This window comes from Balaenoptera borealis (genome assembly GCF_965194805.1).
Source record: "Balaenoptera borealis genome assembly, chromosome: 19".
In the NCBI taxonomy this organism is placed as follows: Eukaryota; Metazoa; Chordata; class Mammalia; order Artiodactyla; family Balaenopteridae; genus Balaenoptera; species Balaenoptera borealis.
Window position 1 is genome coordinate 58476665 of NC_138878.1, and position 16510 is coordinate 58493174.

The window sequence follows — 16510 nt, forward strand, 5'->3', positions numbered from 1 at the left end:
AATCTGTAGGTCCATCCATGTTGCTGCAAATGGCATTATTTCGTTCCTTTTTATGGCTGAGTAGTATTCCATTGTGTATATGTGTATGTGTGTGTGTGTATATATATATCACATCTTTTTTATCCATTCATCTGTCGATGGACATTTAGATTGCTTCCATGTCTTGGCTACTGTAAATAGTGCTGTGAACAATGGGGTGCATGTATCTTTTTGAATTAGAGTTTTCTCTGATATATGCCCAGGAGTGGGATTGCTGGATTGTATGGTAACTCTATTTTTAGGTTTTTTAAGGGACCTCCATACTGTTTTACACAGTGGCTGCACCGATGTACATTCCCACCAACAGTGTAGGAGAGTTGCCCTTTCCTCCACACCCTCTCCAACATTTATTATTTGTAGACTTTTTGATGATGGCCATTCTGACTGGTGTGAGGTGATACCTCATTGTAGTTTTGATTTGCATTTCTCTAATAATTAGTGATGTTGAGCATCTTTTCATGTGCCTATTGGCCATCTGTGTGTCTTCTTTGGAGAAGTGTCTATTTAGGTCTTCTGCCCATGCTTTGATTGGGTTTTTTTTCTTTTTTTCTTTTTTTTTCTTTTTTTTTTGTTATTGAGTTATATGAGCTGTTTGTATATTTTTTTAATTAAGCCCTTTTCGGTTGCATTATTTGCAGATATTTTCTCCCAGTCTGTAGGTTGTATTTTCATTTTGTTTATGGTTTCCTCTTCTGTGCAAAAGCTTATAAGGTTGATTAGGTCCCATTTGTTTATTTTTTTCTTTTATTTCTATTGCCTTGGGAGACTGACCTAAGAGAACATGGCTACGATTTATGAAAAGACATCCATTTTATATAAACATATTGCCGGCTGTATGGCACAGCTCCTAGCAAAGCAACCAGTTAAGGATAACCACTAGTGGATAACCACTAGGCCACCCACACCCATGAAGTTCCCATTTCAGAAGCCCCTGGCAATCTAGATACCTGACCACTTGAGTGAGCCTGCCTCCACTCTCCCACACCCTAATTCTCACTCTTATGCTTCAGGTTAGCCAATAATGAGTGAACCTACGTGAAACCCCACATACCCCACCCCTGAAGCCTAATAAAGGCAGGGCCCCAGGGCCGAGCTCTCTCTACCAAGTAGGAATTCTGAGAATCCAGGCATATCCAGCTATCGAAGTGGAACTTTTAACAGGAACATGGTATAAGATCAGTGACTTCTGCGTGCCTAAAGGCCACACAGCAAGGTAGAAAGTAGAGAGTATCTGTGAGTAATAGATCTTGTTTTTCAAAGTTCTCTAAATTTTTTTTTTAATAAAGGAACTCCTTTATTTTATTTATTTATTTATTTATCTATGGCTGTGCTGGGTCCTCGTTCCCGCGCAAGGGCCCTCTCCAGTTGCGGCAAGCGGGGGCCACTCTTCATCGTGGTGCGCGGGCCTCCCACCATCGCGGCCTCTCCCGCTGCGGAGCACAGGCTCCAGACGCGCAGGCTCAGCAGCCGTGGCCCACGGGCCTAGCCGCTCCACAGCATGCGGGATCCTCCCAGACCAGGGCTTGAACCCGCGCCCCCCGCACCGGCAGGCAGACTCTCAACCACTGCGCCACCAGGGAAGCCCTCTAATGTTTTTTTTTAATTTATTTATTTTATTTATTTTATTTTTGGCTGCATTGGGTCTTCGTTGCTGTGCACGGGCCTTCTCTAGCTGCGGTGAGTGGGGGCTACTCTTTGTTGCGGTGCGCAGGCTTCTCATCGCGGTGGCTTCTCTTGTTGTGGAGCACAGGCTCTAGGCACATGGGCTTCAGTAGTTGTGGTTCGCAGGCTCAGTAGTTGTGGCACATGGGCTTAGTTGCTCTGTGGCATGTGGGATCTTCCTGGACCAGGGTTCGAACCCGTGTCCCCTGCATTGGCAGGCGGATTCTTAACCACTGCACCACCAGGGAAGCCCAATGGTTTCCCTAATGGTTTTTTGCTGAAGTGTGTCTTGTGATAATAATAAGAACCATAAAGGCTGGCCCAGCCACAACACTGGCCCCAGTGGGGGAAATGTCTGTGGGGCTCTGTGTGAGTAATTCGGAGCCCAGGTGAGTGCCTCAGGCATTTGTAGCTAAGAGCATTACCATCAGTAGGCTGTGGCTTGCAGGATCTTAGTTCCCCAACCAGGGATCAAACCCGGGCCTGCTGCAGTGGAAGCACAGAGTCCTAACCACTGGACTGCCAGGGAATGCTCCTGATTTTCATTCTTGGAGGTAAAAATTTCAACATTTTTATCACTAGGTATTATGTGTAATTTTTCTGTAATTTTATTTTAGTTTTAAATGTGATCGTTCTAGGAATTTATAATCATTTCACATATATTTTCAAATTTATCATTATAATATTCCTCAAAATGTTCTCTTAAAATCTTTAGTGATGCTCCCTTTTTAACTTCTGAAATTGGTAATAGTGCCATTTCTGTCTTTTTTTCTTGATCACTGTTACTGGACTTTGTCAATTTTATTGTTTTAGTCACAATGTTCTTTTGGCCCTTTTTTAAAAAATCCACTTATTTTGTTTTCTATTTCATGAATCTCATTTCCCTCCATATACTTAGTGTATTTTTTGTCATTTGTTTATTAAATTCCCGAGGGGGATGTTTTAATTTTCAGATTCAGCTTCTCTTCTGTTTTAGTATATGCTTTTAAAGTTCCACATTTCTTCCTAAATATGTATTGAAAACTCCCATTCTAACTGAGAATTTTGCTTTTCTTCTTGTGGTTCTGTCAATTTTGCTTTTTCAAGTTTGGTTTTACATTATGTGAAACTGTTATTCATGATAATTTGAAACTTATTGTTTCTTCGTATATCTTATAATGCTTTTTCTTCAAGGACTACTTTGTCCAATATTAATATGTTTTTAAATTATAGAAATAATTTGAAGCCTATGATGATGCTCTCTTCCCTAGAGAGAATTTTCATTTGTTTCCGTTAGATGATTGAAGATACTAACAAAAAAGCTTCACTCTAATCCTATTTCAAGTAGTAATTTGGAGTTTGGTTTCAGTCTCCCCCAAAGGCGATCCATTACCCTTTTATCCTTATTCCTATAGGCAGCTCTTTAAGGTTTTACTACGGACTCCTGTTCTCCCTACCCTGACCTCCTCTCAAGCCCCTTGACCATGGCTAAAATGATGCTTAGCTTTCAATAACAGAATGGGTAGGAGCCACCAAGAAAGACAGTAGCAGCGCCAAATTGGACAACTTTGCCAAACTCCGCGCTGGCATTTCTTGTTGTAAGACGTGAGGGGCAGCAATTGCGGGTTTTTTTACGGTGACACAGATGTATATTTTGATAACACCAATTACAGGCTCAGTATTGTAAGGAGCATAGCAGGCCACTGCCGGCTTGTAATGCGGAGAGAACTGAATTAAAGCAATTTTATAACCAAAAAAAAAAAAAAAAAAAAAATAGCTCTTAAAATTCCTCTACCCTGAGTGTTTCAGGAACCCCCTACAAGAATTCAGTGCCTAGAAGCTCAGGGTACTCGGAAGTACTTCCCCTTCAGGGGGCGGGACCGTGGCCGTCGTTTCTCTCGGGCATTCTGGGAAGTGTAGTCTGAGGTCCGTGCAGCCCAGAGCACTTCCGCTTCTGGACGGCAGGGCTAGGGAATTCTGGGAAGTGGTCAACGGGCTCCCTCTCGTGGGAAGGCGGCGCTTTCGCTGTAGTAGGGGTGGGCTGCTGCCCACCTTCCCCTCAGGTGAATGGGTCTTCGATCCCCGGGGCCCCTCCAAGCCCGGGCGGGGAGCCAGCGAGGCCCTGGCCCTCGTCCTCGGGGAGAGTAAGAGAAGCTGCTGCCGGCTGCAGAGTATGGGGTTGGGGGAAGTTTGTGTTCCCCTCCGCTGAGCCTGCCGTTTGGAGAGGCTCGTGCTGCCCTGTGTTGGGGGCAGCCCGAGTCGCTTGTCGCCTGGTTTGAAGGTCTCCCGGCGCTCCAACCGGCTTCCCTCTCCTACCAGCCAGCTCTGCCACTTCCTGGTGGTATAACGTTATGCGAGTTACTTAATCTGTCTTGGCCTCATTATCCTCATCACTAAAGTAGTGTCATTAATCATTGATAAGTCCCTTATCATTTTATACAAATTAACTTCATTAAATGACCGCAACAGCCTTATGAGGTAGGTAAAGCTATTAGGCTTTTTTTCCTTTTTCTTTTTTTTAACAGATAAGGAAACGGAGGTATTGTTTGGGGGAAGTAAAGCACCCGCCTAACACACAAAGTCCTCTCTACACAGTGTCGAAAAGAAAGCAGTCTTATTACTGAATAAGCATTTCCAGAGTACAGTGTTGTAGATAATTTGTGGAAAGAGATTACAGAGAAAGAAATTTAATACTATTTATACAGTCAAGCAATTACGTGCTAGTCTATTTTTGACTGCTTGGTACATACATTCTCAGGATTAACGGTATCTTGTTTTCCTATAAGAGGAAGTGACTGCCCCCCATTTACTGCAAATTCTTTGATGAATTCATCTTAAATTTACTTGGGAATGTTTTGTTAATTGACTTTCTCTGAAGGAATAATAAAATATATCTGATCTCCCCTGCTAGCAGATTTACAACTCACTGAAAGGCACCTTCGTTAAACTCCCACAGTGACTGGGACGCTGGGTTATTTTCTAAGATGTTTACATTCTAAAGGGAAAACCCCCAGGACTTGGAAAAACGCTTCTGCGTTGTAAACTTGGTAAGGGGCTTCCTTAGCCTCTAACAAGATTTTCATGCATATGGAAAGGTTAAAGAAAGGATCCAAAAGCACTGGGTTTTTTATGGAGTTGCTCTAAGAAAAAGGACAGGAAAAACAGACCCTTTGGACAAGGAAAAATTCTTTTTTTTTTTAAATTTACTCTTGTGAGTTTATCTTATTTGCCCAAGACTTAATAGGTAGTAAGAGGCAGAACTACCATTTGAACCCGAGGAGTTGAAGCCTCAAATCTAGGTTTTTAATCTCTATGCTGTACTTTTTTTTTTTTTTAATCATCAGAAATAGTCATGTGAATGGTTTAAAGAAGTCTTTTTTTCTACCAGGTTTGGAAGTGGTTTGGGGCTTTGTAATTTATATCCTCATTATAAAAGGAATGTATGCCCATTATAGAGAGATTAGGAAATACAGAACTGTAAAAAGGAAAGAAATGAAATTACCCATAATCTCAAGGTTTAGAGATAACACTGTTAACATTTTTAATGCATTTTGCATTGGAGCTGTACTACGCATGGTATTTCTTCCTAAATTTTTATTAAGGAAAGGCCCAAGCATACACAAAACAGAGAAAATAGTGTAATGAAACCTGCCCACCACCCCATCAGTCATCTGTAACCCTTGTCAAAGTTTTGCCTATCTAATTGTGTCCATTCCCCTTCTCACACAAAATACTTTTGGGGAGGTTGGGAGGAAGAGAAGATGGAATAATTTAAACTAAAAACAAACCCCAGTCAGGTAGTCACTAGAATTTAAAATTCATTAACATAAATTGATTTTTTATGAAGAGCAAAGGAAAGCAACTGTTAACTTCACGGTTTTCATTCCTGGCAGCCAGGAGGATGGTAGTTATGTAGGTAAGAAAGTTTAGGGACATAGAAACATTGAAAGTTGGAGAGGAATAATTATGAATTTGGTTTCTTTATTTTGAAGTTTGACTTGAAACAGTCCAGTCTTCTAAATCTTGGTTTCTGATCTGTTTCTCCCTTTGGCTGTGTGCTACTTTGTTGCAGGGAGAATGTTATATTCTTTAAAGTATACTTAGCACCAAAGACTGGCAGGGAGATGTTCTTCAGTATTTGTGGCTGGTGTAGCTGCCCAATATCCTGAAACAGGCCTGCAGCTCAGTTAGATTTTATTCAAAATTCCTGAAATGGACTTAGGAAACAGTAAAGGAGAACAATATAAACTTTACTGATCCTTTATCTCACTTTCAATGGGTTGCAGAATCTCCTAATTTTTTTCACAGCATTCAAAAGTTGATATACATTAATTATTGACAATATTTTAATGATGTAAAGAAAACTTATTTAGAAACCGACTATCTCTAATTTAAGTGTCCTGTGTTTATCATCTGAGAATATTTGCTAACTTGTTGTAGGTGGTCGTGAGTCAGGCAGAGTTTCCAGTGCTTTTACATGTATTTATTACATGTATCTTCCTCATATCAATCCTATTATTATTTCCATTTTACAGATGAAGAAGAAGGGACAGATTTCACAGAATAAGTGGCAACGAGTATTTTAACCTAGGCAGCCTGAGTCCAAGTCTGTGATCGTGATTATCATACACGGTTTGTATTAGTCTGCAAGACAAGAACTCACAAGAAGTCTTACTGGAGCAGGGAATGTTTAAGCTATTACCTAGAAGTGAATAGAGCAGCAGTATATGACAAGAAGGAACAGCAGATACAAAAAAGTTTTTTGTAGGAGTACAAGCGATTCACCATGGCTGGACATGTAGCATGGAAAGCAGATTTGAAGAGGGAAACAAGCATATGGAAGATTCCTGTTTGTGAGGCTGGCCAAAGTATTTGGACCTTCCCTTAAGGGCACTGGATAGACATGCATGTGAAAAGGATTGAATTTCCATGTTAGGCTACAGCTTTCTGGCATCAGGAAGGAGAAAACATTGATTGAAGTTAAACATTCTGTTCATGTTGATTATACAAGATGTGGTTAGTGTAATGGTTACCTCTTGGGCTCTGGTTGTCAAATGCCAAATTTTGAAACCTGGCTCTAGTACTTACTAATTTAGTAACATGGGCAAATTACTTAACTCTCTCTGCCTCTGGCTCCGTTGTAAACTGTAAAATAGAGGAAATAATAGTATTTACCTAAAAAAAGTCATGAAGATGAAGTGAGATCCCGGAGTCTAAAGAGTTGGGAGTAGTCCCTGGCACACACTCAGTGCTCCATAAGAGATAGCTGCTAAGGATAACAGAAAAAGGAATATATGCTCAGAAATGAGAAATGCAAAAATATATTGTCATGGATATATAGATAGTTTTAGGTATTCCTCTCTTCTCTCCAGTCTCATTTCTTTGAAACATCAATTCTGTCATACTGTTAATGGAAATAATCAATAATCAACCTATAATAAGAATAGAAGAGAATTTTATTTGAGCCAAACTGAAGACTGTAGCTTGGGAGACAGCCTGTCAGATAGCTCTGAGGAACTGTTCCAAAGAAGCATAGTTTCCAGCACAGTTTTATATCTTGTCAGAACAAAGAACATCAAACATGACAGGAGTATATTCCTTCAAGGTTTCAAAAAAGACATTAGCACTCACATTACGAGTCAGCATGGCCTCAGCTCCAGGGAGCCTTATCATTGAAGGAACGCTAGCATTGACATCCCAGGAAGGGAGGCGTTTTTCTGTCTTCAAAACGGGCATTCTTTACTTCTGGACACTGCACACTTTTTTTTTTTAATTTTTAAAAATAATATATTTTTATTTATTTATTTATTTTTGGCTGCATTGGGTCTTTGTTGCTGTGCACGGGCTTTCTCTAGTTGCGGCGAGCTGGGGCTACTCTACGTTGTGGTGTGCGGGCTTCTCACTGCGGTGGTTTCTCTTGTTGCAGAGCACGGGCTCTAGGCACTCAGGCTTCAGTAGTTGAGGCGTGCGGGCTCAGTAGTTGTGGCTCGCGGGCTTAGTTGCTCCGCGGCATGTGGGATCTTCCCGGACCAGGGCTCAAACCTATGTACCCTGCATTGGCAGGCGGATTCTTAACCACTGGATCACCAGGGAAGTCCTGCACCCTTTTCTTTAATGGTTAAAGCAGATGTATGTTTACTAGGCCACAAAACAGGCTGTTTTACTTAGGGTAAAGTTTAAAGTTAAATTATGTAAAAGCCAGAATGACTTCCCCATACCTCAGTATATGCAAATTTCTTCCATCAATATATTTGAACAAACAACAATCTTTGTAGTGACTATTGTATAAACACCTAATTGACAAAAACGTGTTTGTCTTTCAAATTCAGAAACTCCCTGAGGATTGATTACAATGGCCCTGATTGCATTGAGAAATTGATCACACAGTCCATGCTGAAGCTTGTCTTTTCACTCCATGTGTTGTCCTCAGCAGCCAAGTTCTTAATTTTTTGACTGTTCTGTTAACAATAGTGGAAATCGACAATACAATCTGCCCCTGTTGCATTTTTTGGGTCTTTCACTCATCTAAAAATCGTCTAAAACTGCATTTTAAGCCTATCATTTCCCCTCTCCCCCCTTTTTTTTCCTCTGGTAGAGCGGGTACAGTTCTATTACACTGATCTGTTTCTTACAGTCTTTTAAGATTATGACTCTTCCAATATTTGTTTATCATGTTTTGTTCGTCAGTGAGATAAAGCTAAGCTCTACCGGCGTCAGAGAGCTGCTTCACACGAAGGGGATCCTGGAAGTCGTTGGCCGAGAACTCCCAAGAGTTTGGGGTTGTTTTGTTTTGTTTTAAAGCTCCAACGGGGAGGACACGGCCCTTCCTCCTCTTGGGGCTCTGGGAAGTGTATTCCCCCCCCCCCCCCCCCCGGACTCTATCCGGAAACGAGGGGCTACGGCGTGTCTCCGGGGCTTCTGGGAAGTGTAGTTCCGAGCGCTGTGTAGTCAGAGGCACTTCCGCTCCGGGAAAGCGAGGCAGCCACCATTTTTTTCGATCCGGGAGGTGAGTCGGCCCTGCACCCCCAAGACCCCTGCGAGCCTTTTCGGCCTGAGCGTGGGACTAGTCGCTACCTAGCCGGCTGTCTTAGGATGGAGAAGTCGCGGCCGCCGGCGGAGGCTGAGAGGTGGAGGGCGGAAGTGCGGCATCCTTCTGTTCTCCTCCCCCGCGTACCAAGCAGAGCTGCTACTTCTATCGGTACAATATATGGCGAGTTGTTGATTATCCGTGCGTCCTACTTTCCTCCTCTGTAAGATAGCGGGAGAGACGGTCACTACTGGGTAGGGTTGTGATTAGAATCGAGTGAGGCCATACGTGTCAACAGCTTCGAACGCTGGTGGCACATAACGGGTTGGCTCTTGCTATTGATGCAGTTAATTTTCGCACGAGCGCCCTTTTGACTGGACGCCCCAGTGAAGGGAGAGAGCGAGGAGCGATGGCACGGCCCTTCTGTCATCCGTCGGGAGACAGCCCTTCCCGAGCTTTTCCCGAGCTTTTACTGATCTCGTTTTTTAGGAAGCACCGAGTCACCCCGCGCTAGTGCCTGGGGACGTCCCGCGGCAGTGTATCCGGCAGACGGATACAGTCGTGCTCTTCCACCACATCCTTTTCTTCGCCAGTCCTGAATTCGGAAACGGGAGGAAGGAAGGACCTCTTGGCTCCTCACAGCATAGCCCCAGGTACATACTACTGAAAGGTCTTTCTTGGTCCGTCATCTGTTTTCAGTTAATCAGGTTTCCTTCACTTAATAAATTACCACTAGGAAAAAGATCAGTTGTCTGTTGACTACACCTGAGAATGTTTAATTGCTTGTTAATATGTACGTGTGTTTTTCTACCACACGTACATGTGTTTTTAAAATAAATAAACATTTTTTAAAATATAAAATGTTTTATTTACTTTAAAATATGTTTTAAAATATTTAAAAAAATTTTTATTGAAGTATAGTTGATTTACAATGTTGTGTAAATTTCTGCTGTACAGCAAAGTGACTCAGTTATATTCTTTTTCATATTTGTTTCCATTATGTATATCACAGGATATTGAATATAGTTTCCTGTGCTCTACAGGAAGACCTTGTTGTTTATCCATCCTATATATAATAGTTTGCCTCTGTTAATCCCAAACTCCCAGTACTTCCCTCCCTCAGCCCCCTTCCCCTTGGCAACCACAAGTTTTTCTCTATGTGAGTCTTTCTGTTTCGTAGATAAGTTCATGTGTGTCATGTTTTAGATTCCACATATAAGTGATATCGTATGGTATTTGTCTTTCTGACTTCGCTTGGTATGATAATCTCTAGGTCCATCCATGTTGCTGCAAATGGCATTATTTCATTCTTTTTAATGGCTGAGTAATATTCCATTGTATATATATACCACATCTTCTTTATCCATTCATCTGTCAGTGGATATTTAGGTTGTTTCCATAAGCTTGGCTATTGTAAATAGTGCTGCTACTAACACTGGGGTGCATGTATCTTTTCGAATTATAGTTTTGTCTGTGTATATGCCCAGGAGTGGAATTGCTGATCATATGGCAACTCTTCTTTTAGTTTTTCAAGGAACCTCCATACTGTTTTCCATAGTGGCTGCACTAAATTACATACCCCCCAACAATGTAAGAGGGTTCCCTCTTCTCCACACCCTCTCCACCATTTATTATTTGTAGACTTTTTAATGATGGCCATTCTGACCAATCTGAGGTAGTACCTCATTGTAGTTTTGATTTGCATTTCTCTAACAATTAGCGATGATGAGCATCTTTTCACATGCCTATTGGCCATCTGTATGTCTCCTTTGGAGAAATGTCTATTTGGGTCTTCTGCATCTTTTTCGATTGGATTGTTTGAGTTGTACAAGCTGTTCATATATTTTGGAAATTAAGCCCTTATCAAGTCCCATCATTTGCAAATATTTTCTCCCAGTCCGTAGGTTCTTTTCATTTTGTTTATGGTTTCCCTTGCTGTGCAAAAGCTTATAAACTTGATTAGGTCCCATTTGTTTATTTTTTTCTTTTATTTCTCTTGCCTTGGGAGACTGACCTAGGAAAACATTGGTATGACTTATGTCAGAGAATGTTTTGCCTATGTTCTCTTTTAAGAGTTTTATGAAAAAAAAAAAAAAAAAGAGTTTTATGGTGTCTTGTCTTATATTTAAGTTTTTAATCCATTTTGAGTTTATTTTTGTGTATGGTGTGAGGGTGTGTTCTAACTTCATTGATTTATGTAAAATATTTTTAAAATATATATTTATTTTTAAATCACCATGCTTTACATTTCTTCTTTTTATTCTCTTTTATTGTCTTCAGTTCAGTTTATTCCTTTTATTTACCCTCAACTCATTTGAAAATTGTGTGGTCTTGTATTTTAACTTTTAAAAACGATATCTGTCTCAACAAATACTAAATTTAATCAGCATGTATTCTCATTCTGAAAAATATAGAGACTAAATAAAAATACACTTGAAATTTGATGATGGCTCCCTCGTACCACCTTTTTTTTTTTTTTTCACTGCAGGCTAGGTTATAGGTTTACTTTTTATTAAAACCACCCTCAAAATTTGTCATATCTTTCTAGGTTTTTTTTTTTCTTTTAACAAAGATATTACCAACATATTTACATGTTTCCTTACCATCTATTCTTTCAGGGTTCATTTAGTTGTAAATTTTCTTCTTTTTTTTATCAGCTAAAACGTCTTTCTTTCTCTCTCATATAAATAACCATTTAATTGAGCATAGAAGTCAAGATTCACGATATTTATTCTTCATTTTGGAAATATCATTCATATATTTTAGATCTCCATTCTGCTTCCCTGTTTCTGTCAGTCTAATTTTCATTTTTATTAGGTAAATTTTATTTTCTTTCTGGGAGCTTTAAGGATTTTTGTTGTTGTTTTTAGTTAATTATTTATCCTTTGCCTTCCTGAGTTTCACTATCATTTGTTTAGGAGTATATGTATTTTTATTTTTCCTGTTCAGAATTTCTATATGTGAACTCAGCAGTTATCTCTTGAAATAAAACCTCTCTGTAGTTGCTTCCATTCCCTTCTTACACTCCTATTAGACAAATGTTGGAGCCTCTCAATCTGTCTTCCATGTTTCTTGATTTTTATTTTGTCTCTTTTTCTTTTCTGTGTGTTTTTCTTTTATCTCCATGAACATAGGATGAAAGGCTTTTACCAATAAGCCTTTTCTGGCTTCAGTGAAATAAATTGACTCAAAATGATACTTTTTTAGAAAACTAATACAAGTGTGAATAAAATATTATTAACTGGGCAACAAATTATTAAATAAGGAGAAATTTTAAGTCAGAATCAGGGCTTTCAGAAAATACAGGTGACTCTCATAGGAGAGCAGTCATACACAAAATCCAGATGCCTTTCACGTCTCTTTTGTTGTTATTGTTAGAAAAGACATTTGCAAATACAGTTTATGATGCAAAGGATCATCTGCTTTTTTGCAGCTGCAAGAAAAAGGGACCCCTGTATTTTTAGAACTTTCCATCTACTCCTTGAATCCTTGGAACAACTCTATGAGGTGGGTATGGTTTATGAGGAGTGGCCAGGTTCATATCCTATCCTCATTGTGCAGATGACTGAAGAGAGGCACAGAGAGGTTTTTTGTAATACCCTACATTACACGGATGCGTAGTATCTTTTCCAGGATTTAAACCTAGGGCTTTGACTCCAGAACTCTTTTTTTTAAACCCACATTGTTGTTACGTTGCCTTTCATTTCCTGCCACCCCCAGGATCAGAAATCTTTTTTTTTTCTTTAGGTTTTATTTTCATTATTATTCTTTTTTTTTAATTGAAGTATAGGTAATTTACAATGTTGTGTTAGTTTCAAGTGTACAGTAAAGTGATTCAGTTTTTTATATATATATATATATTCTTTTTCAGATTCTTTTCTATCATAGGTTATTATAAAGTACTGGGTATAGTTCCCTGTGCTATACAGTAGGTCCTTGTTGTTTATCTATTTTATATATAGTAGTGTCTATATGTTAATCCGAAACTCCAAATTTATTCCCCCTTCCTCCCCCCTCCCTTTTCCCCACCCGCTATCCCCTTTGATAACCATGTTTGTTTTCTGTGTCTGTGAGTCTATTTCTGTTTTGTAAATAAGTTCATTTGTATCATTTTTTTTAGATTCCACATATAAGTGATATTATATGATATTTGTCTTTGTCTGGCTTATTTCACTTAGTATGATAATCTCTAAGTCCATCCATGTTGCTGAAAATGGCATTATTTCATTCTTTTTAATAGCTGAGTAATATTCCATTCTATACCACAACTTTATTCATTCATCTGTCGATGGACATTTAAGTTGCTTCCATGTCTTAGCTGTTGTAAATAGTGCTATGAACATTGGGGTGCATGTATCATTTTTTAAAAAATTTTTATTGGAGTATAGTTGCTTTACAATGTTGTTAGTTTCTGTTGTACAGCAAAGTGAATCAGCCATACGTATACATATATCCCTTCTTTTTTAGATTTCCTTCCCATTTAGGTCACCACAGGTCATTGAGTAGAGTTTCCTGTGCTGTACAGTAGGTTCTCATTAGTTATCTCTTTTATACATAATAGTGTATATGTGTCGATCCGAATCTCCCAATTCATCCCACCCCCCCTTCCCCCCTTGGTATCCGTAAGTTTGTTCTCAACATGTGTCTCTATTTCTGCTTTGCAAATAAGTTCATCTGTACCATTTTTCTAGATTCCACATAGAAGCGATACTATACAATATTTGTTTTTCTCTTTCTGACTTACTTCACTCTGTATGACAGTCTAGATTTATCCACATCTCTGCAAATGGCACTATTTCATTCCTTTTTATGGCAGAGTAATATTCCATTGTATACATGTACCACATCTTCTTTATCCATTCCTATGTTGATGGACATTTTAAAAAAATATTTATTTATTTATTTATTTACTTGCATGGGGTCTTAGTTGCAGCAGGCGGGCTCCTTAGTTGTGGCTCGCCGGCTCCTTAGTTGCAGCACACAGGCTCCTTAGTTGTGGCTCGCCGGCACCTTAGTTGCAGCACATGGGCTCCTTAGTGTGGCATGTGAACTCTTAGTTGCAGCATGCATGTGGGATCTAGTTCCCTGACCAGGGATCGAACCTGAGCCCCCTGCATTAGGAGCATGGAGTCTTATCCACTGTGCCACCAGTGAAGTCCCATGTTTTATGTAATTTTTATTGGGCCGTTTTTTCTTATTATAAAAATAACTTATGAGTATTGTGTGTGTGTCTTTTTGAATTAGAGTTTTCTCTGGATATATGCCCAGGAGGAAGATTGCTGGATCCTATGGTAGCTCTATTTTTAGTTTTTTAAGGAACTTCCATACTGTTGTCCATAGTGGCTGTACCAGTTTACATTGGCACCAACAGTGGAGGAGGGTTCCCTTTTCTCTACACTCTCTCCAGCATTTATTATTTGTAGACTTTAATGATGGCCATTCTGACTGATGTGAGGTGATACCTCATTGTAGTTTTGATTTGCATTTCTCTAATAATTAGCAATGTTGAGCATCTCTACATGTGCCTTTTGGCCATCTGTATGTCTTCTTTGGAGATGCCTATTTAGGTCTTCTGCCCAGTTTTTGATTGGGTTGTTTGCTTTTTTGATATTAAGCTTTATAAGCTGTTTGTATATTTTGGAAATTAATCCCTTGTCAGTAGCATAATTTGCAAATATTTTCTCCCAGTCCATAGATTGTCTTTTCATTTTGTTTATGGTAGGATCAGAAGTCTTTATGGTAGGGAGACTGTGTTTGGTTGTGCCGGTTGTTGACTGTCCAGTGGCCGCTGGCTGATGGTCCTGCTAGTAGCTGCAGTCTCCTCCAAGCTCTGCTTACCAAGCTGTATGTGAGCACCTCTGCCTGGGAGTATGAGTGCTCATGTGTAATTTCTGCAAAGATCCGCATGGGCTCCTGACAGCCCTGGCCTGCATCTCATGGCTTCTTTGTCCTTCCCCAGTTATGCCTTCTCAGGACTCTGACCTTCCCCGGAAGGAGCGGGAGAAAATGACCGAGTTTCAGGTAAGTAAGGCATTGCTTTCTGTCTCCTAAGGGATTTTATTTCTCAAAGATTGGACACCTTTTTTCTCTTCCTTGGAAAGGTTAATGAACACGACACACCTTGAGTGCATGTTGTGTGCCAGACTGTGCGTTTTGTTTGGTTTATTTTATCATCTTTATTATTTCACAAAGCAATCTTTGAAAAATTGTGGAAATTTGAAATAGAGAAAAATAATTTACCCTACTACCCTGTTTACAAACTACCTCTTTTCGCTTTCTCATATTCCTTTTCCCTCAGGCATTCACAGCTATATATTTGCAATATTTGAATTGATGGGATATACTTATAAACATTGCATAAAGGTTTAATATCTCTAATTCTTATTAAAATTAGTAAAATAAAGTAAGACCCAACTGGAATATGAGTAAAAGAAAGAATAGGAGCGTCACAATAATGGAAAGTAAATTTATGAAGAAAATAATTTAATAACTAAATGTGTACAAACGTTAATAAAAGCTTTCTATTTATTTATTTCACTTAGATTGTGGAAGATTTTCTTTTTTTATTAAAAAAGGAATTATGTCTTAATTTGGCCAGTCTAGAGATTCAGGAACATTTGTACTCCCTCATATGAAAGGTGAATTGGGAAAACCTTTTGAGAGGGAAATCTGCCATTATGCTTTCAAAATTTTTAAAGTGCAGTTGCTACTTCTTGGTTGAGATCTCTGTGAAAGGATCTTTACAGCAGATGATGATAAGTAAAAATCTGTAACTAATTGTGCTTTATTTGGATTGATTAAAGCTACATCATCAGCTTTAAGGAATACTATACTATGCAGTCACAAAATGGAATGAAAGAGATTTTAATGATACTGCTTGCTCAAATTTATTGAGCACTTCTTATGTGCCAGGCGCCATTGTAAGTGCTTTACATATGTTCACTCGTCTAATCCTTTCAAACACCTTGTGATTTAGACACCATTATAGAGAAGAGGAAATTGAGATAGTGAGAGGTAAAGGAATTTGCCCAGGGTCCTGTCATTAAAACCTTGAAATTTGAACTCACCCTGTGCCTTCACCAGCTGTGCATGTGGCAGCAGGTCGACACGGCTTGTGCCTCGAAAGCACAGATGGGAAGCTGTGTACCTGTCCTAGAGGGTTGCTCAAGACCTGTGAACTTTGCGAATATTAAAAGCAGAGATAGAGTGGGACAGCAGGGAGGTGACATCACTGTCACTGAGAGGGGCAAGTGTTGGGACTGAAAACTGCCTGGAGTGCCTCCAAATCGGTAACCATTTTTTGGGTTAATCTTCTTTATCCTTCTCGATGCTGCCCTTCTTCCAGTGGAGGTTGTGAGATTGAGGTGACATGTGTTTGATGTCGTAGGAGGCGGTGACCTTCAAGGACGTGGCCGTGACCTTCACCGAGGAGGAGCTGGGGCTGCTGGACTCCGCCCAGAGGAAGCTGTACCAGGATGTGATGGTGGAGAACTTCCGGAACCTGGTCTCAGTGGGTGAGGACGGGCACTCTCTGACCCTGAACCTCAACTCTCTTGAGAGTGTCTGGTCCTCAGTTGTTCAAAGCTTTGGACCTTGTGAAGTGGTTCCCTGACCTTGAAGACACAAGTTTTTCCAATCCATAGGTTTTTCTGGTCCCTCTCTGCTCAGGCAAAATTCCGTCCGGGGTGATTTTGCCTCCTTGGGGACATTTGGCAATGTCTGGAGACAGTTTTGATTGTCACAGCTGAGGGAGGGGTGCTACTGGCATCTAGTGGCTAGCGGTGCTGTTAAACGTCCTACGAT

At 39.9% G+C, this 16510-nt stretch overlaps 1 protein-coding gene across 4 annotated transcripts in view; it reads left to right on the forward strand.

Moving 5' to 3' along the window:
• The window catches only part of LOC309616979 (uncharacterized protein), a 53979-nt gene that overhangs the window by 21392 nt on the left and 16077 nt on the right, over positions 1-16510 (forward strand). For 2 of the 4 annotated variants that reach the window (XM_082368366.1, XM_082368367.1), the window contains exon 4: positions 16095-16221. In XM_082368366.1, the coding sequence (XP_082224492.1) occupies positions 16095-16221 (127 nt within the window). Of the gene's footprint in view, positions 1-9290; positions 9361-12140; positions 12215-14666; positions 14729-16094; positions 16222-16510 lie in introns of those variants that run through there. The other 2 variants (XM_082368373.1, XM_082368369.1) reach the window with 2 other exon arrangements.